The 19,430-nt window shown below is 57.6% G+C and overlaps 1 protein-coding gene across 5 annotated transcripts in view; it reads left to right on the forward strand.

Moving 5' to 3' along the window:
- RAP1GAP2 (RAP1 GTPase activating protein 2) overlaps positions 1-19,430 on the forward strand; it is a 217,900-nt gene that overhangs the window by 8,096 nt on the left and 190,374 nt on the right. For 2 of the 5 annotated variants that reach the window (XR_016223931.1, XM_051824520.3), the window contains exon 2: positions 311-427. Coding sequence is in view for 1 of the 5 variants with exons in the window: in XM_051824520.3 (XP_051680480.1) it covers positions 311-427 (117 nt within the window). In the remaining 4 variants the exon portion in view is untranslated. Of the gene's footprint in view, positions 1-310; positions 428-4,903; positions 5,015-5,210; positions 5,361-7,139; positions 7,251-19,430 lie in introns of those variants that run through there. The other 3 variants (XM_051824524.3, XM_051824523.3, XM_089317630.1) reach the window with 3 other exon arrangements.

Genomic DNA, 19,430 nt, shown 5'->3' on the forward strand with positions numbered 1-19,430 from the left:
GAAGTTCCAGGCTCCTGGTGTGGACTTGAACCAGACCTGGCTATTGCAGCCATTTAGGGAATGAACCAGGAGATAGAAGATCAAGTGGCTTTGGAAAACCTTCTCCATCTATTGAGTTGAGGTCTGCTCCTTTTGCTAGTTCCTCTTCAGGAAATTTTAATAACAGTCCCTGGACATGGGGTGCTGTGGCCACAAGCAGGTGAGGCCTCTGGGGATAGGTGCCCTGCAGCTGTACGTCCCCGCTGGGGCTGACTTCCCATAGGAGCCCCGAAGGGCGTCGAGTGCTCATTCTCTCCTGTCCCACCCGCAGGTACGTGCAGGAAGGGCGGTTCCGAATTGAGGAAAGGACGCTCACAGCCTTCCAGTGGCTCTACAGCCCGCAGCAGCATCGCATTCTCAGCAGAGCTGACCTCGAGTCTCCCGCCAGGTAAAGGGGTCCTCCTCCCAGCTGGTCCTTCCCAGCCTGCCTCTTGCTGCTCCATGAATCCACCCTGGGGAACTCGACTCTCAGTGATGGAGAGGCCTCTCAGCACCTGGACAGTTTATCAGCCTGGGTACTCGTCCAGCCTAGAATGTGTTGAGTGATTTGGGGCAGCTCACTGCCTCTGCTTTCTCTTCTGTAAAATGGGTATCATTCTACGAGGATACTTTGAAAAGTTCATGGAAAATGCAACTAATCATATGTTTATCATGGTGCAAAAAAAAAAAAAAATGAAATCCATGCAGGGTTTTTCATAATTGGCTTTTCCCATGAACTTTAGGGAAACCCCTTGTATCTTTCCCCGCCTTCCATTGTGAGCACCAGTCTCCAGTGAGGGGGAGACCAGCTGGCTCCTCTTAAGAGGGAGGGTGGCTGTGTGCTTTCTGGGCAGGCCAGCTTTGCCTGGGTGGAGCCATCCTTGCCTGCCTCCTCCACTGTGCAGGAAATCCACCTGGGGTCCTGGGTCTGGTGTTGCGGCTAGGGGTGAAGGCTTTTTCCTACTCAGATTCGAGCTCCCAGGCCCTTGCCCCCTCCTTGTCCTCCTCCACTGTGGACAGGTGTGAACATGTCAGCAGGCTCAACAGAGATGTCCCCTCCCAAAGCTTCTCCCAGACCTGACCTTGGGCCTCTCTTCCCAGCTTCCCACCAACAGTAGTACCTCTTTGCACCTCTCTGTGGGCAGGATCCTCGCAGTCAGGAACGTGCAGGTCTCCCCTCCTGGGGTGGTTGAATGGAAGGAAGGCTGTTTGGGGGACATTGTGGGCTGGCTCAGGGCTGATGCTCTTCCTGCAGCTGCCCCGGCTGGCCCCAGGAATAAGGTTCAGCCACAATTGGAGACTCCACTGCCCCTGAATCTGCCAATGGTCCTACTTAGCTGAGCGCAGCATTGAATGCCTCTCACTGACAATTTCAGAAGGGACAGGAAGCAGGTAGACCGTGGACTGAGTTCTAACCAATGAGCAAGAATTGCACGATGATGTGGGAACGACAGAAAGCCTGGGAGAGGTGACTGTGGCCAGCTGGTGGTCCTGTTCCTGGTGTTAAGGGGATGGATGGTTGACCAGACACGTGCTCTGGATGACAGGTGTTGGATTTCAGATAATGGAGAGAAAAGGCAGAAAAACCCCAGGAGCTTGAGGCAAGAGTATTAGGAAGTGGGCAAAAATGAAATTCTTTTTTTAAAAAATATTTTAAAAACATTTACTTTGAAAGAATTACAGAGAGAGGAAGAGAGACAGAGATAAAGAGAGAGTCCCTCTGCTGGTTCACTCCCCAGTTGGCTGCAGCAGCCAGGGTTGGGCCACGCTGAAGCCAGGAGCTTGGAATTCCACCCAGGTTTCCCACGTAGGTGGCAGATGTCCAAGCACCTGGCCTCTTCCCAGGGGCATTAACAACATGCGGGATTGGAAGTGGAGCAGCCAGGATCCTGATATGGGACACTAGCATTTTAGGTGGCATTTAACACACTGTGCCAAACGCCAGCCTCCACAATAGTTATTATTATTTTTTGGTGCTTATTCTCTGTCACGTTGTAAAAGCTTTGCAAAATTGATTTCATCTTCAGTGCAAGGCAATGATCTCTGATCTCCCCATTATTCAAACAGTGAGACTGAGGCAGAGGCTAAGTGGCAGTGCTCGCAATCATGCCCACTGCCTCTCAGAGAGTAAGACGCATGGCTGAGGGCAGGAGGCAGGGTAGGGAAGAAGATGACGTCCATAAACCATGAACACGTCGACGTGGCATCAGCCCCGGTCAGAGTCGGTTATGAGAGGGAGGGTGGGGCCCCTGAGCGAGGAGCAGGGGAATGGTCAGCAGCAGCAACTTCTCCAGGGACCCTACGCTGCTGGCTGCTGCTCTGGTTAGGTTTTCAGATTAGCAATTGGATTGAGGGTGATGCAGCAGGAGACGGGGATTCTGACTTTCAGCAAGAAATTGTTCTTTTCCTTCCATCAGGTGACACAGAAGGGTGTGGGCTGGGGGACGGCACAGCTAAGGCGGCTGATGAGTGGGCTGCTGTGAGCCGAGTCCTGCTCATCACGTTTGTCAGTGACTCGAGGAAGGGTGAGCATGGCACGCTGGCAGCATTGCTGCTGCCAGGAACCTGGGCATCATCCCAGACAGGGGAGGTGGCAGAACTGGGACTGAAGATGCCCTGGAGCTGGATTCCAGGTCCAAGTCCCAAGTCTAGAGCAGTCGCCCTCATGAATCTGCCCTTTCCCTTTCCGTAGTTTCAATTGCCCCCAATCAACCACTAAATAGTAAATGGAAAATTCCAGAAATAAACAATTTGTATGTTTTACTTATTTAAATTTTTAAAAAAGATTTATATATTTATTTGAAAGGCAGAGTTATGAGAGGCAGAGAGTGAGAGAGAGAGTGAGAGAGAGAGGTCTTCTATCCACTGGATCACTCTCCAATGGCCGCAATGGGTGGAGCTGCACCGATCTGAAGCCAAGACCCAGGGGCTTCTTCCAGGTCTCCCACGCAGGTGCAGGAGCCCAAGGACCTGGGCCATCTCTACTGCTCCCAGGCCACAGCAGGGAGCTGGATCAGAAGTGGAGCAGCTGGGACTCTAACCAGTGCCCATATGGGATGCTGGCACTGCAGACAGTGGCTTTACCCACTAAGCCACAGCACAGGCCTCAGTTTTATTTTATTTTATTTATTTATTTATTTATTTTGACAGGCAGAGTTAGACAGTGAGAGTGAGAGACAGAAAGAAAGGTCTTCCTTCCATTGGTTCACCCCCAAAATGGCTGCTATGGCCGGTGCGCTACACTGATCCAAAGCCAGGAGCCAGGTGCTTCCTCCTGGTCTCCCATGGGGTGCAGGGCCCAAGGACCTGGGCCATCCTCCACTGCCTTCCCGGGCCACAGCAGAGAGCTGGACTGGAAGAAGGAGCAACCAGGACTAGAACCCAGAGTACCAGCACTGCAGGTGGAGGATTAGCCTAGTGAGCTGCACCGCCAGCCAGTTTTATTTTACTTTTAAAAAGACTTATTTATTTATATGAAAGGCTGAACTAGAGGGGGGTGGTAAGAGAGATCTTCCATCTGCTGGTTTACTCCCCAGATACCTGCAATGACCAGGGCTGGGCCAGGCCAAAGCCAGGAGCCAGGAGCTTCGTGGGGTCTTTCACATGGGTGGCAGGGGCCCAAACAGCTGGGCCATCTTCTGCTGCTTTTCTCAGGCCATTAGCGGGGAGCTGGATCAGAAGTGGAGCAGCAAGGACAAAAACTGATGCCTGTATGGGTCGTTGATGTATAGGCAGTGGCTTTAATTGCTACACCATAATGCCAGCCCCTAAAATTTTAATAAATTTATTTAAGATGGAGAGAGAGAGAGAGAGAGAGAGAGAGAAGGAAGGAGGGAGGGAGAGACTCAAATGCCTGCAAGGTTGCAGCTGGGCTGAGCTGAAGCTGGAAGTCTGGGTCTCCCGTGTGGGTGGCAGGAACCCCATTACTTGAGCTACCAGCACTGCTTCCCAGGGTCTGCGGGAGCTCTGGGTCAGGCTCTGGGGTCGCAGGAGCCGCCAGGCAGACGAGGGTGCTGCCTCCATGGCATGCACATTCTGGTGGGGAGGCAGCGTTGCCAGGAGGGTTTCCCTCGGTGATCAGATTGCAGGAGACACTGCAGCAGGGCCTGGAGAGCAGAGACAGGTGTGTGGGGACTCTGGGGAAAGTGACATTGGAACCGAGTCCTGCAGGCACAAGGGGTAGCCAGCACCTGGCCCTCGGTGTGTTCCAGGGGGCAGGTAGCCGACCTGGCCGGAGCAGAGCCAGGCCATGGCCACCAGGGAGGGGCGAGGAAGCTTTGCTGGAGAGGAAAGCCAGCAAGGGCGAGGCTGGGTGAGGCTGTCCCCAGAGGGAGGCTGTCCCATGGCGGGAGGTGTGGGGGCCGTGGTGTCAGGCCAGTCCCTGCAGAGGTTACAGTGGAAGAGGCTCAGGCTAGAGGACCCTCCGCTCCTTCAACTTCTTGAGTTCAGGGTCCCCTGGTTTGGGAGAAGCTGGGAGGGGAGCGCGCACGGAGTGCCGGAAAGCTCCATGCTGCAGGGGCCGCGGCAGAACGCCGCTCCTGGCGCATGGCAGCCCCAGGGCCCTCCTCACCGCCAAGTCCGGGGCGCACCGTACCCCTCCCCAAGAGAGCTGGAGAGCGAGAGCCTCCCTCAACAGACCCGGAAGCCCATGGGTTTTTCAGCACCTTCGTTCCTCACTGCCCTGGGCCCATCCTCCAGGAAGCGCCTTGAGCAGGTGGGCAGCTCGCTCTCCGTCTCTCCTGGGGCCCCTGGGCGAGCCTGCCCCGCCCTGCGCCTTTGTTCAGAAGGAGCCACCCCTGGCGGGCGCGGGCTCTGGACCCGCCGTACCCCCGCCCCCGGCGCCCTCCCGCCCCCGGCGCCCGCCTCTCGGTGCCCGGCCTTCCGTCCCTCTCCGGCGGCTGCGCGGCAGTAGCGCTTGGGAGAGCCAGGGTGGGCGCCACCGGGACCTGGGCGCCGGCCGGCAGCGGCGTTGCGAGGGGGCGAGAGAGAGTGCAAGGTAGGCATGGGCCGGTGGTGGCCGAAGGACCCTGCCTCGCAAGGGCCACGGGCTTCGGGCTGCGTGCGCGCGGCTCTGGTGGGTGCGGGCGTGCCCGCCAGGTGTGCGGGCGGTTGCGGGCCGGCGGGAGGAGGGCGCAGCTTTGTGGGCTCCGAGCTGTGGGGCCGGCGTGCGCGTGTGCGCGCCGTGGTGACGGTGCACGCGATTGGGCGGGCTGCGGGGGACCCTGGCGCCGCCAAGCAAGAGTGGGCTTGGTTGCGGATGGAGAGGGCTGGACGCGCGGTTCCTGGCGCGCTGGCCGGGTGAACCGCCTATTGACATTGCATTCACGCCTGAGAGTGAGAAGGTCAGTGGCTCCAGGCTGAGCCTTCACCCCAGCCAGCCTGGATCAGGACACGCGTCCCGGGCGAGGGATCCTGGCGCCCGAGTGTGTGTTGTGAGTGTGAATGAGCGCGGGGACCGTGCGGGTGCTGCGCCGGGGCCGCATAGGGCACCCCGGGCTCTGTCTGGGAGGCGGGCGTCTGTCCTCAGAAATCCGTGCGGGGTGGGGCCCAGTACACACCACGTCCATGCGCCGGGTGTGCGTACAGACGTGAGATGTTGTTCAGCTTCTGTCAAAGTCTGCAGGGAGATGCCGACCCAGATGGCTGGGTGTTTACAGGTGGCCGTGAAAGGGAGAAAGCTGGGATCCACAGGGGACCCAGCCCCAGGCTAGGGTAGTTTGTCCCCGCCATCACCCCGGAAAAGGCATAAACCACACCCTCCCCTCTCTCCCGCCCTGTCTGTTGCAGGGAGAGGCGCTCCCAAGAGGGGTGGTTGCTTTCTCGGACCTTCCAGCGGGAGGCTGTGGGTGCGTGCGTGTTGGGGGGCAGCCCTGGGCACGCGCTCAGGGAGCCTCAGGAATTTGGGTGGACTCCACTTTGACTTGTCCAGTGCCCTCCTCTCCTGGGCTGGCTGGGAGTCCTCTTCTGTGCTCCTTCTGTTTTCCGTAACCCTACACCGTGGCCCCCCACCCTCTTCCTAATAAACCTAGAGGGTGTTTGCACGCAGGTGGGGCTTGGGCTCTGGGAGCCAGCGTCTGCCTCTTTCCAGGAACCTGCATCAGAGCAGCCTCCCGGGGGCTCCCAGGGCTCCCAGGGCTCTTGGGCTCTTTTCCTGCTCTGTGACTCTGAGCTGTCCCTTTAACCCCGTAGGCCTCAGTTTCCCAAGGGGATGGAGGAGTCGCTGCCCTTCCCCCTTCTTCCTGCTCTGAGTGAGGGTACACAGAGCTCATCCAGCTGCCTGGGCTCAGGCTGGGAGGCAGGGAGTGACTCAGAGCCTGGGGAGGCCTGGGGGGTGATTTTCCCCAGGTGGGGTGGCTGTCTGCTGGAGCTGGCAGGCTTCCAGCACCTACCTTCCTAGATGCCAGGGGGTGGGGCTTGAGGGGCCTGTTAGGGGGTGGGATGGGAGGCTGGAATAGAGAGCCACAGCAGCCACTCTTGGGCCTTGAGGTGGGGGTTTCTGGGCAGAAGCAGCTGCTTAACCCCAAGGAGGGTCAGGGGGGCTCTGATCAGCTCTGAGTGAAATTCAGCAGGAGGGGGTTTCTCTTCCAGAGAACGGGCTCCTGCTGCAGCACATCTCACGGCCCTCCTCCTCCTCCTCCTCCCCTCCCTCCTCCTCCTCCTTTCTCCCTTGCTGAGGTTCAGTGGCTCTGAATGACCTGGGTCTTTGGCAAGCCTGGTGGTGGTTGAGCACGAAGCCTGTGCTGTTGCTCAGACCTGAGTGCGAATTCCAGGTCCACCACCCACTCCCCTGGGTCCCTGAAGCAGAGCTCCAGAGGAAGGCTTGGTGGCTGTGGTTTATCTGGGAGGGGCTTCGGGAAATCAGGGCTGCGGCAGGGGCAGGAAGGATCGAGAGGGGAGGCAACCCCGGCTGCCCCGCCGCCGTCACTGCCGCCGCCCTGTCCAGGGTGGTGTCCCGAGGAGCCTTCTGGGCTGAGCTTCAGAGCTGCTCTGTGGGGCAAAAATGAGGAACGCGTTTATCCGTTAGCCGTGGCCCAGACTCCGTGGACATCTGCTCCTGCGTGCCTCTCCCACTGCACAGGTGGGAGCCTGTAGTGTTTTCCGGGGGCCACCTGGTGCAGCCCTGCCTGAAGGGCTGCCCTGTTGCACCTGCGGCTCAGAGCCGGCGGGGACTGGTTGCTTCCAGAGTGGCTGGAGTAGGAGAGACAGACAGGGCTTGCAGTGTGTGGACTGGGGTAAGTGATCTGACTCCTGACTCCTGGAGCCTCATTTTCTTAGGGGATGTTGTGAGTGTTGAAAGAAGATGTTTGCTCTTTGGCAGGGAGTGGTGAGTTCATAGCAAGCACTCCACAGATGGGGTGTTTTTGTATAGCCAGGAAGACCGGGGGCTCAGCTGGAGGAGGAGACAGTCTCTAAAGACCCCCCCCTTGGTTGTAGAAACCGGGGCTCACAGGCCAGACTCTGGACCAGCTTGGAGCCTCTGGGGCCTTGGCCCACTTTCCCAGCCCTCCGGAGTGGGTCTGATTCACAGTTAGCATTGGAGCCAGCGGTGCTCTACCCTGGGCCGGCTGCTCCGGTGTGCTTTGCCCGGGGCTCTGTCTACTGGAGGACCCCGGAGCCCGGTAGTGGGCAGAGGAGGCTGAGGGGAGTGGGCAGCTCAGGAGCCATGCTTGAAGGAAGAGTGGAGGGAGGGTAGGTGCTGGCGTTGGGGGCTGGCAGATGGTTGTGGGCACTGGTCTGGGCCCGGAGAGTGGGGAGGGCAGGGGAGGGCTGGAGAAAGCACGGAGCAGGAAGGGAGGGAGAGCAGGTGGCAGAAGGTAGCTGGGGATGCTCGGGGAGCCAGGACTGGCAGGTGAGGCGGGCAGCCTTGGTGCCTGGGGTGGCAACAGGAAGGGAAGGCGCTGGTGAGGATTGGCTGGGGAGTCCTGGGGTAGAGGCCGGGGCCGGCTTCTGCTTCAGGGTCCAGCACCCACAAGCCTCTTTGTTTTCCTACTTGCCAGTGTGTGCACTGTCCCTTCCGAGCCAGCAGCCCTCTTTGGTGGGGGTGGTGGGGGGTGCTGCCTGCAGACTCTCAGAGCCTGCAACGAGCCGTGATGGGAGAAGGTGTGATGTGCGTCTGCCGAGGCCTGTTGCCATGGTGCCAGGCCGCCCTTGTCTTCCTGCCCTCCTCTATCTCTGAGTGCCGTGCCGCCCCTTCCGGGGGAGGTCGCACAGCAGGGAAGGTGCCCACTGCCTCCTGCGCGTGCACAGGCTGCTTGGGCTACTGTCGCTGTGCCTGCAGGCAAGGTTGCACCCAGCGCAGCCTGGGGAGCCACAGTTGTTTAAGGACTGCTGTGACCTCTGCGGTTTGAGGGGGCGGGCGACTTTTGTCCTTGATAAGTTTATTACAAAATAAGAGCGGGCGGGCCTTTGGCGCAGTGGTTAGGATGCCTGTATCCCGTATCAGAGTGCCTGGTTCCAGTTCTGGCTTTGCTCTGGATCCCGGCCCTGCTGATGTGCGCCCTGAGAGGCAGTGGTATCGGCTCAAGTACTTGGGTCCCTGCTGCCCGTGTGGGGGACCAGATTGAGTTCCTGATTTCGGCCCAGCCCGGCTCCGGCATATGGGGAGTGAACTAGTGGATGGGAGATCTCTGTGCGTCTGCCTTTAAATGAAGGAAAAAAGCCAGAAATGCCAGGCTCCCCATCTACTCACCTTTTAAAGAGGGCCTCCCTGATGGCACTCTCTCCTGCCTGTACCTTTTATTCAGGGCTTTGGGGCCACTCCAGTGGGAAGTCCTACCTCATGTCTGATCTCCATCTGCCATGCTGCACCTGGTTTTCTGTTTGCTATTATCCTTCAGGCTTCCCAGATGGGCAGAAGGGGATTCCTGCCCACCTGTTCCCGATACAGAGCAGCTGCATGGTCTCCCAAGACAAGTAGGGGTGCCGAGACAGGGCTTATGGCCTACACTGGAGGTTGCACTGAGCCCCCGCCCCCACCCAGGGTCTGGTTCTGGGCTCGCACCTTGCTCTCAGGGCCAGCTGGTGTCCCAGCCCCTTCCCCAGTTCAGATCCGTGATTGCCAGCCTCCTTCCTGGATCAAGATGGGCGTGCAGGCTGTACCCTGCCCGGTCTGGGTCAGCAGATGGCAGCGGGGCTGGGCAGCTGGGTTCGATTGAGCAAGAGCAGGAGGGGGGTGACAGCTAGGCAGGCAGACTGAGGTGTGTCTGTGTGTGCACCTGTGCGGGAGGGCTTGTTGCTGACTGCACTGCTGCACGGCTCCGCCTAGCTCCCCGTGGTCTCCCTGAGCGTGTCCGTGCATTGCGTTGTGCTCTGGCCTGTTGGAGATATTTTCTCTGCGTGTGCAGTAGCCACCCGCTGGGCACTCTCCAGGGTCCTGGAGGGGGAGTCTATCCAGGTGGCAGGTGTTGCCCCACGCCTGCAGGGCTCCCTGGCCCAGTTCTGCCCTCACCGCCGGCTTCCTACCCCTGGCCCTGCCTCTGCCTTGAGGAAGATGCTTTCCTCCCTGGCTGTGTGGGTGTCCAGTGCCCTCGCTGAGCTGATCGCGGGCAATGGCTGTGTGCCCTGAGTTGAGAGCTGAGTCAGGGAGGCTGCAGGGGTGGGTGGAGGCAGCCTGTGTGCCAGTCTGCTCCAGGGGCGGGGGTACGCCTGCCCGCATCCTGCGACAGCAGCCTGGACACCAGTGTAGCCGAGAGAAGGCTCCCCAACGCCCCCGCCCCCACCCCATGCTCTTCCCTGGGGACCTCCGTAGAGTCAGTTTCTGAGCAGTCTCTGGGGCCTCAGCTTAATCCACCTCATCACAATCACTGACGTTTAGGGGGCTCCTCCTGCCCAGGGCCTGGCCTTCACGCCAGCCACACGCCAGCCACTTTATTTCTCAGGATGATTCTGTCCTGGGAGGCCAGCAGTCCTGCGGGGTGGACTTCCAATGCATCCTTTTATTTTTTTTTTTGACAGGCAGAGTGGACAGTGAGAGAGAGAGAGACAGAGAGAAAGGTCTTCCTTTTGCCGTTGGTTCACCCTCCAATGGCCGCCGCGGCTGGCGTGCTGCGGCTGGCGCACTACGCTGATCCGAAGGCAGGAGCCAGGTGCTTCTCCTGGTCTCCCATGGGGTGCAGGGCCCAAGTACCTGGGCCATCCTCCACTGCACTCCCTGGCCACAGCAGAGAACTGGCCTGGAAGAGGGGCAACCGGGACAGAATCCGGTGCCCTAACCAGGACTAGAACCCGGTGTGCCGGCGCCGCAAGGCGGAGGATTAGCCTAGTGAGCCGCGGCGCCGGCTCCAGTGCATCCTTGTTTCCTAGGAAAGATAGAAATCAGGCTGGAGCAATGCCACAAAGGTCACACAGCGAGGAAGTGAGGGAGCCAGGATGGCACCTGCCTTTCAAATAAAATGCAAGTCAATCTTTAAAATATATTATTTATTTGCAGGGGAGAGACAGAGAAAGAGTATAAGAGAGAGAGAGATCTTCACCAGCCGATTCACTCCCCCAGTGCCTACAGCAGTTGGGGCTGGGCCAGGCTGAAGCCAGGAACCCAGAACTCAATCCAGGTCTCCCACGTGTGTGGCCGGGACCCAAGTACTTGAGCCATGCCCCTGCTGCCTCCCAGGGTGCACGTTAGCAGGAAGCTGGAATTGGGAGGAGAGTCAGGACTCACAGCCAGGCACTTTGAATCGGGGTGCAGATGTCCCAAGTGGCGTCTTACGCACCTGCCTCAGTCTATCTGTCGCGTTCACCGGGATGTCCTCAGGACTGGCCGACAGCCTGGGACATGGTAGGGCTACAATCAGCATTTGGTGAATGAATGAATGAGTGAGTGGAGATGAGTCTGACACCAGATACAGGCTCAAAACCACGCCTCTGCGCTGTCCATGCAGGGACATGTGTATGTCCAGCAGGGACCGTGGTTAGAGTGGCCAGGGGCACAGGCTCTGGATTCACGGTCTGGCTCTGCCACCGTGGTGCTGATCTGATGCTGTGCAGTAAGGCACCAGAGCTTATGTCGTGCAGTCTGCTTTGCCAGTGGATCTGTGATTCGGGCAGGGATGACTCATATCGTTCCCACTCTGCATCATGCGGGGGCAGTTCAAGGCCTCGGGGCTGGAGTCACCTGAAGGCCCGATTGCCCTTGTCTGGCACTTGTCGCTGGCTGTAGGCGTGGGGCGCAGTTCCAATCCATGTGAGCCTCTCCGGGCGCGCTCTGCTTGTGCTGTGCGCACCTCCTCATAGCATGGTCCCTGGCTTAAGGGGTGAGAGCTCGAGAGAGACCAGGCAGAAGCTGCCCTGGCCTCAGAAATGACACAGTGTCGCTCCCGCCACAGTTGTCGATCTGCATGCACCCAAGGGGACACAGACCCTGCCTCTCAATGAAGTTGTGCCAATGTCGCACGATAAGAGCTCATGGCATGGCAGCGTGTGAGGGGCTGGCCATCTTTGGAAGATGCAGCCCTCCACAGCCACCTCCGAGGAGTGTGACCTTGAGTGCAGTAGCCGTCCTGTGCCTCCGTCTGCCCATCTGTGAGATGGGACCACTGCCAGCATGGACCTTGGTGGCTTATTTCTTTGGCAGCAACTAGACTTTTGCCCACACACCCTCCTGGCCACAGTTGGGTTTTTTGGTCCAGGTGTTCATCCATACTGCAGGGTCTGTGGCCAGTTCTCCTCTGACTCCCACGTAACACAGGAGGCCCCTTAGGGGGCAGAGCCCTCCTGTGGGTGAGGCCTGTAGTAGGGAGAGAGGGGGCACATTGATTGCCTTGTCTGTCTCAGTTTATTGTGTCTTTCCAAGTCAGCCCTGCTCCCCTTGAAGGGGCAAGGGATTGGGGTTGTTGATGGAGAGATGTGAGGCTGGGGCTCCCCCAGGATTGCCAGGAGCCTGGGTCTGAGTGGGCCCCACCAGGGCTCCTGTATTATCCAGGAAGATAAACATACATAAATCATGAACATACTGTATTTGAGCTGCAGGCCTTTTTATTTTTTTAAAAGACACCCAGTTATGTGTATGTTTTATACGTTTATGTTTAAAAAAATTTTTTTTTTTACTTCTTTGAAAGGCAGAGTGACAGAAATAGATAGGAGACTGGAGTTCACTCCCCAAATACCTGCAGTAGTGGGGCTGGGCCAGGCTGAAGCCAGGAGCTGGGAACTCCATCTGGGTCTCCCCTGTGGGTGGCAGGGGTCCAAGCCCTTGAGCCGTCATCTGCTGCCTCCCAGGTGCCTTAGCTGAAAGCTGGATTGGAAGCCCAGTAGCCGGGACTTGAACTGGCGTTCCGAAGTGGGATGCAGGTGTTCCAGTGGCGGCTCAAGCTGCCGTGCCCAAGACCTGCGCCTGCAGGCCTTGGGAGAAGCGTTTGCGGGAGCTCTCTGCCTCTCCTTCTGTCGTCCCGCCTCCATCCGAGTCCCTGTCCATCTGCCAGACTCATGAATCCTCAGGGTTTGCTCAGACTGGGGCTGATCCCCAGCTGGGCATTGGCCTGGGCGGGGGTGGGAGGGGCGGCAAAGGGCAGGAAGACTTGTGTTTCCATGGAAACCTGGCCACGGCTCATATTCCACGCTGCCCTCATTTGGGGCGTGCTCTGCGTGAGTCTTTCCTGTGGGAATGGCAGCAGTGTTCAAGGCTCTGGGTTTGAGTTCCGTCACTGCCACCCACCAGCCCTGGGACCTTGGACAAGCCTCTGGACCCCTCTGAGCCTCCAGTTCTACCCGGGAGAGTATGGTTGTGGTGAGGATGAACTGGGATACCAAGTGTGGCTGATCTGGTGCTGGGGGAATGCCTGAGGGTATTCCACCGATGGAAAACCTGGGTGGGGGTGGGTGGGGGTGGCACAGTGGTTAAGATGCTGCTTAAAAAAAAAAGATGCTGCTTAGGGTGCCCATGTCTGGAGTGCCTGGGTTCCAGTCCAGCTCCTCCTTTTCCACTTCTAGCTTCCTGCTAATGTGCACCCTGGGAGGCATGAGCCGATGGCTCAAGTTCTTGGGTCCCTGCCACTCATGTGGGAGACCCATTAGGAGTTGCTGGCTCCTGGCCTCAGCCTGGCCCAGCCCTAGCTGTTGTGGGCATTTGCAGAGTGAGCCAGCAGATGCAGATCTGTGCCTTGCAAATGAATGAGTGAATGAATACGTACATAAATAAGTAAATACGTAAAAATTAAAACAAAAAGACCTAAAGGCAGAGGGAGTTTAAGTGGCTGCCCACGGTTGTGTTTTGTGCCAGAACCAGGGCTGACACCTTGCAAAGAGAGAATGTTCCCCACCCCTCATCTGCCTTTTCCTTCATGCACTACCCACACCTGCCTGTAGGGGGCATGCTCAGACCGAGGCCCCTCGAAGTGCGGGAAGTTCCCAGGTGTGCTGCGTTAGGAATTTGGGCGTAGTCCGACCGGTTGCCCATGAGCAGGTGGAGGGGCGTGAAGAACCAGCCTCTTGAGAACCCGCCTGGGAAGCCCTGAGTCTCCCAGCTTTCCCACAGACAGCTTCGGGGCTGCCAGTGATCACGGGAGTACTCAGGGGCTTCATCCAGTGTTTCTCACTGGGTCAGGATCTCCCAGGGAACATGTTAAAGCTGCAGATGACCTGGTCATCCAGTGACTCAGCGTTTTAGCCCCACTCCCACAGCCTGTGAAGGAGGTGTCACTGTTAGCCCCGTATTATAGGTTGGGGGTGGCGGTCTGAGGCACAGACCCTGCAAGGACCTGCCGGGGTCACCCGTGCAGCCCAAGTAGGTCTCATACCCAATGCACTCCTAACATACTTCATTTATTAAAAAAATGATTTATTTATTTGAAAATTCATTTGCAGAGGGAGAGACAGAGATCTTCCATCTGAAATCGGAGAAGACCCCCTAAAATTTACACTGAAATGTGGCCCCTTAAAGTTCCCTAGAAATGCTATCCGGGGTGCTACATGTGCTACCGGAATTTGGGTTGCGTTATGATTTCACCACGGGCTTATTACTAAATCCCCGATATTAATAAGCCCAAGAGGGTTCTTGCCTAATATTTAGAGAAGAATTCTAAATACCGGCACAGATAAACGAGGCAGCATGGTACATTTTAAGCTTTTATTTAGTGAGAAAGATGCATAGGAGAGTGAGAGCTTTATTTAAGAGAGAGAGGTAAATAGGGGCTCATACCGAGTGCCAGGAACCAGCCACGTGGAAGAGCATCTAGGCCAGGAAGGCCATGCGCCCTGGAGGTGCGGGGCTACAGCAAGCCCCCTCCAGATAAGAGGCCAGGGAAGAAGAGCTGGGGCAGACACATTGTGCCCCAGGCTTTTAACACACTTCCAAAGGGGCATGGTTAATTAACCTGGTTGGCTGGTTGGCACCCAGGTGTGGCCAGGTAGAGGCATGAGGTCACACAGGGGCATGGCGAAGGCATGGTCTTCCAGCTCACAAACCTAATCTATTTTAACCTGTATGACTGCCTACTTCACATCCACTGGATCACTCCCCTGAGCCAGGAGCCAGGAGCCAGGAGCTTCTCCCGCTCTCCCACGTGGGTGCAGGGGCCCAAGGACTTGGGCCATCTTTCGCTGCTTTCCTAGGTGCATTAGCAGGGAGCTGAATTGGAACTGGAGCAGCCGGGGTCTCAAACTGGTGCCCATACGGGATGCCAGCACTGCAGGCGGTACCTTCACCTGCTACACCACAGCATCAGCCCCCCTAACCTACTTTATAACGCAGGGCCTGAACCTGCTGGTGTCTCCATTTGCTTCCTTTTATTTGCCATTATTTTAAGGAGTGTTTACTGTGTCTTTCTTTACAAAAGCCAAGCCTTCTTATTTCAGAAAGCTTAGAAGATTTGAAAAAGCCCAGAGAAGAAAAAAAAATCATGCTCCTCAATCCCCCCCCCCCCCCCCGAGCAGTATGCCCAAGGGTATTGGCTCCTGGCTCCCTGCCCTGACAGTCACCCTGTAGAGGCCACCCTGACCCACAGGCCCCGGACTCTGCTATGGGGGGCAGGGGCTTGTGTATCCTCGGCCTTTCCCTCCACGACTGGGAATTTAGATTGTTCCCAGTGTTTTGGTTATGACAGCTAGATAGGGGCACTTCAGAAAGTTCGTGGAAAACAGAGTAAAGAAAAAGGAAAAATGGAGTTAAAAGATACATTTATTTTGTGCCAAAAAATTGAAATCCATGCATAATGTTTTCCTAATATACATTCCAGGAAGTTTTCAAAACACCTTGTATGCTAGAGACCTGGAATGCACTCAGGGAGAGAGCTCCCGTCTGCCAGCTCGCTCCCCAGTGTCTGCAGCAGCTGGGGCTGGGCCAGGCTGAAGCCCGGAGGTGAGAACTGCATCAGGGTCTCCTGCCTGGGGGACAGGGGCCCAAGTGCTGAGTTGTCACCTGCTGCCTCCCAGGGTGTGGATTAGCAGGAAGCTGGATCCGAAGCAGAGCAGCTGGAACTCAGACCAGGCACCAGAGAGGGAGGCAGGGCTCCTCAGTGGCCGCCCAACTCGCTGAGCCGAATGCCTGCCTCTGCCTTTCTCTCTCTCTCTCTTCCTTCCTTCCTTTCCTCCCCCTCCCCTCCCTCCATTCCTCCCACCCTTCCTCCATCCCTTCCTCCTTCCCTCCCCCACCCTTCCTCCATCCCCGCCCCCGTCCTTCCCTCCCCATCCTCTCCCTCTCCCCCCCAAACTTCCTCCATCCCCCCCAGTCTTTCCTCCATTCCCTCCCTTCTTCCTCCCTTCCTTCCACCTGCTGCCTCCCAGGGTGTATATCATCAGGAAGCTGGAATTGGAAGTGGAGCTGGGACTTGAACGCAGGCACTCCGATATGAGATGTGGGTGACCCAAGTGGTGTCTCAGCTACACCAGGTGTCCACCCCTCCATTCCATTCTTCAGAGGTAACCAGGGCTGGGTCATTGCTTATACCTGCTTCCGGAAGCTGTCTAGGCATATAGATGAGAACGGACATAGTTATTTAAACGAATGGGATCCCGCTATAGGAGATGATCTGTGTCTTTTTAAGAAGATCACTTGGCGTTTTAGGAAGTCTGCACACATGTAGGTGCGTTCTACTCAGTGTGCTCGGTGGCTGCAGGGCTTTCTCCTAGTGCTTGTTCCACACGGTTGTTAATCCCCACTGATGGCTGTTTGGGTTGGGTTTTGTAGCTGCCGTCACACACAGTGAAGTTCACATCTGTATGCGTAGAGCTCGTTGATTCGTGCGAGTTCACCTGTGTGGTCAGCGCCAAGACTGAAATTATTGGCATAGAGGATATGGGTACCACGGTTGTCCTCTGGGGTCGGATAGGATTTGTGTGGAGGGGCTTGTCCTGAGGGATGGCCCCAGCGATGAGCAGGGCTACCAAGGTGCACAGCCTGCCAGCTGGAGACCTGCTGGCAGAGACCTGGAGAGCCCGTATCCAGCTCAGGGCCGGCGCTGCAGCTCACTAGGCTAATCCTCTGCCTGCGGTGCCGGCACATCGGGTTCTAGTCCCGGTTGGGGCGCCGGATTCTGTCCCGGTTGCCCCTCTTCCAGGCCAGCTCTCTGCTGTGGCCCGGGAGTGCAGTGGAGGATGGCCCAAGTGCTTGGGCCCTGCACCCCATGGGAGACCAGGAGAAGCACCTGGCTCCTGGCTTTGGATCGGTGCAGTGCGTCGGCTGCAGTGGCCACTTGGGGGGTGAACCAATGGAAAAAGGAAGACCTCTCTCTCTCTCTTTCTCACTAACTCTACCTGTCAAAAAAAAAAAAAAAAAAAAAAAAAAAAAAAAAAAAAAGACCCAGCACAGGAGTGCTGGTGTCTGCTGGTGTCCGTGGGAGGCAGCCTGCCCGGCTCAAGTGGAGCAAGTTTGCCCTTCCCTGGCCTTTGTCTTCTGTTCAGGCCTTTAGGCCTCCGTGGAGTGCCTGATGCTCACCGCGTGCGTGGCGCCAGTCCTGGTTTTCACTCAGTCTGCTGATGCAAATGCTAACCTCTTCCAGAAGCCCCCAGAAATAGTGTCTTCCAAGCTATCTGGACATCCCTTAGCCCTGTCAAGTGCGCACAGTACACTCACCAGCACATAGCTCTCACTGAATATCTACATACATTGCACACATGCACACGTGCACACGTGCACACGTGCACACACACACACACACACACGGGGTCTCTCTGCCTGCCCTCTCACACTATCAGTCCTTATCATCTTATTTGATACCTCATTACTATTTTTAAAAAATTTTTTGTTAAATATTTATTTATTTTCAAGGTCAGAGTTAGAGAGAGAGATGGAGAGACAGGGAGAGAAGCGGGGTGGGGGTGGAGAGAGGGAGAGAGAGCGAGCGAGCGAGTGAGCGAGCTAGCTTCCATCCGCTGGTTCACTCCCCAGGTGGCTGCCAGGGAGTGATGTGCAGGTACCGGTGCCAGGTAGTTTTGTCTATTTTTTCTTTTTTAAAGATTTTTATTTATTTATTTGAGAGGCAGAGTTACAGAGAGAGAGAGAGAGAAAGAGAGAGTTACAGAGAGAGAGAGAGATCGATCTTCCATCCGCTGGTTTACTCCCCAAATGGCCGCAATGGTTGGAGCTGGGCTGATCCGCAGCCAGGAGCTTCTTCTGGGTCTCCCACGCAGGTGCAGAGGCCAAGCACTTGGACCGTCTTCTGCTATCCCAGGCTGTCAGCAAGGAGCTGGATCACAAGAGGAGCAGCTGGGACACAAACCGGTGCCCATATGGGAGGCAGGCGCTGCAGGCAAGGCTTAGCCCACTACGCCACAGCACCGGCCCCGGGTGGTTTCGTCTTGACGCCAAGGCGAGGGTTCATAGCTTCTCCCAGTGCCCACCGCGCCCCGATTTCCCCGCCTTCCTCCTTTAGCCGAGGTCAGTCTTGGTCTCCCCTCTGATGGGGGCCAGGCCGACTCCTCCGAGGGCTGGTTGATCTGCTCAGGGTCATTCCGGGGCCAGCCTCCGCGGCTCAGTGCGGTGCCCTCTCTCGCCGTCGAGCACCCGCCCCGCGGGGGCATCTGTTTCCTTGGCTTCCGCTAACTGCCTCGTCCGCCGCCTGGGCGAGCAGCTGGTCTCCTCTTTCACCTCCGTTGGTGGCTGCGAGGTCTGAGCTGCCCCAGCAGAGGAAACTGTGCTGTCCCTACCTTCCCTCCTGCCACCACGGAGGGGCTGCTGCTGGGGGGAGCCCGCACGCCTCCTCTGGTTCCAGCCAGCTTTCTCAGCTCCACCTGCTTCAGAGGCCCCTGGGGCTGGGCTCTGGCTGGGACCGCCTCCTCCCCAGGCTGCGCCCAGGAGCACCTGTAGGGTCCATCAGGGAAGCTGGGCCTGTCACTCATGCCCCAAGCTGGGCTCTGGGAAGTGTCCAGGGGCCACTCTGGGAGCAGAGGAGCCCATGTCGGCAGGAGCTGGGGAGATGGGGTGCTTGCTTTCCCTGTTCCCTGCTGTGGCGCCCTGTGTCACTTTCAGGGCCTTCGTCTGCAGAGGGGGCACTGCTGGGGTTGTGTGTTCTTGGGGAGACAGACTCAGCAGGGCAGCCTTGAGCCATCAGGCGGCACCGAGCGGCATCTGGGAGCTTGGGTCTGTGGGCAGGCCTAGCTCGGCTGTGCTCCAGCTGGGTGAGTTTAGCTGAGGTCTGAGCTCCGTGACCCACCTGCGAGGAAGGAGCACCACTCCCGCTGCCTGCGTGGGCTCCGGAGGATCCCACAGCCGCTTAGAACCCACTCCACTCTCTCCTCCTCAGCTGTCCGCGTGCCAGCTTGTGGAGCTGTGTGACCTCAGGCAAGTCCCTTAACAGCTCTGGGCCTCCATTCTCTCCTCTGCTGTGTGGGCTGCTGCCCCCACCTCGCAGGGTTGTCCTCGGGGGTTGTCGTCGATTTCCAGGCTGGCGTGAGCTGAGGGGTCAAGTCCCCGCTGGCCGACATAGGTGCTGCCCCGACCCTCTGGCTGCTGAGTCAGCAAGGCCTGGGCGGAAGCCGGGGGGCCATGCTCTGGGGCAGGGAGGGTGCAGGAGGGCAGGGCCTGACTCAAAGCGCTTCCCCTTTCTCTTGATTCACCCTTGTTCCCGGAGGGCCCAGGGGGGCCCCTCGCGGCCCACCCCACACAGAAGAGGAACCAGGGCTAGAGCTAAGGCAGGGACCCAATCAAGGCAGATGATAATTACGGCAGCTCCCACTGATAACATGAGGTGGGGGTGCCCAGAGAGGTTAAGCAATTTGCTTGAGGCCACACAGCCTGCAGGCTGAGGAGGGGGAGAGTGCAGGGGGTCTGGCTTTAGGAATAAAAGGATGCGTTGCTAGTTCTTCTGTATGCATGGGTCGAATGCTTGCAGGCATAGCTGAATCCAGGGATATCATTAAAACTGGGTCTTTCTCCTCTTTCTCTGTGTCCGCTTTACCCTGTCTTTGTGTGGATCGGCTTTATTTTCCCACACTCGCCGTGACCCTTGGGGGCAGGGAGGGGAATGTCCCGGGACCAGTTCTCA

Source organism: Oryctolagus cuniculus, chromosome 17, assembly GCF_051225735.1.
Source record: "Oryctolagus cuniculus isolate XC-2025 breed Fujian yellow rabbit chromosome 17, ASM5122573v1, whole genome shotgun sequence".
NCBI lineage: Eukaryota > Metazoa > Chordata > Mammalia > Lagomorpha > Leporidae > Oryctolagus > Oryctolagus cuniculus.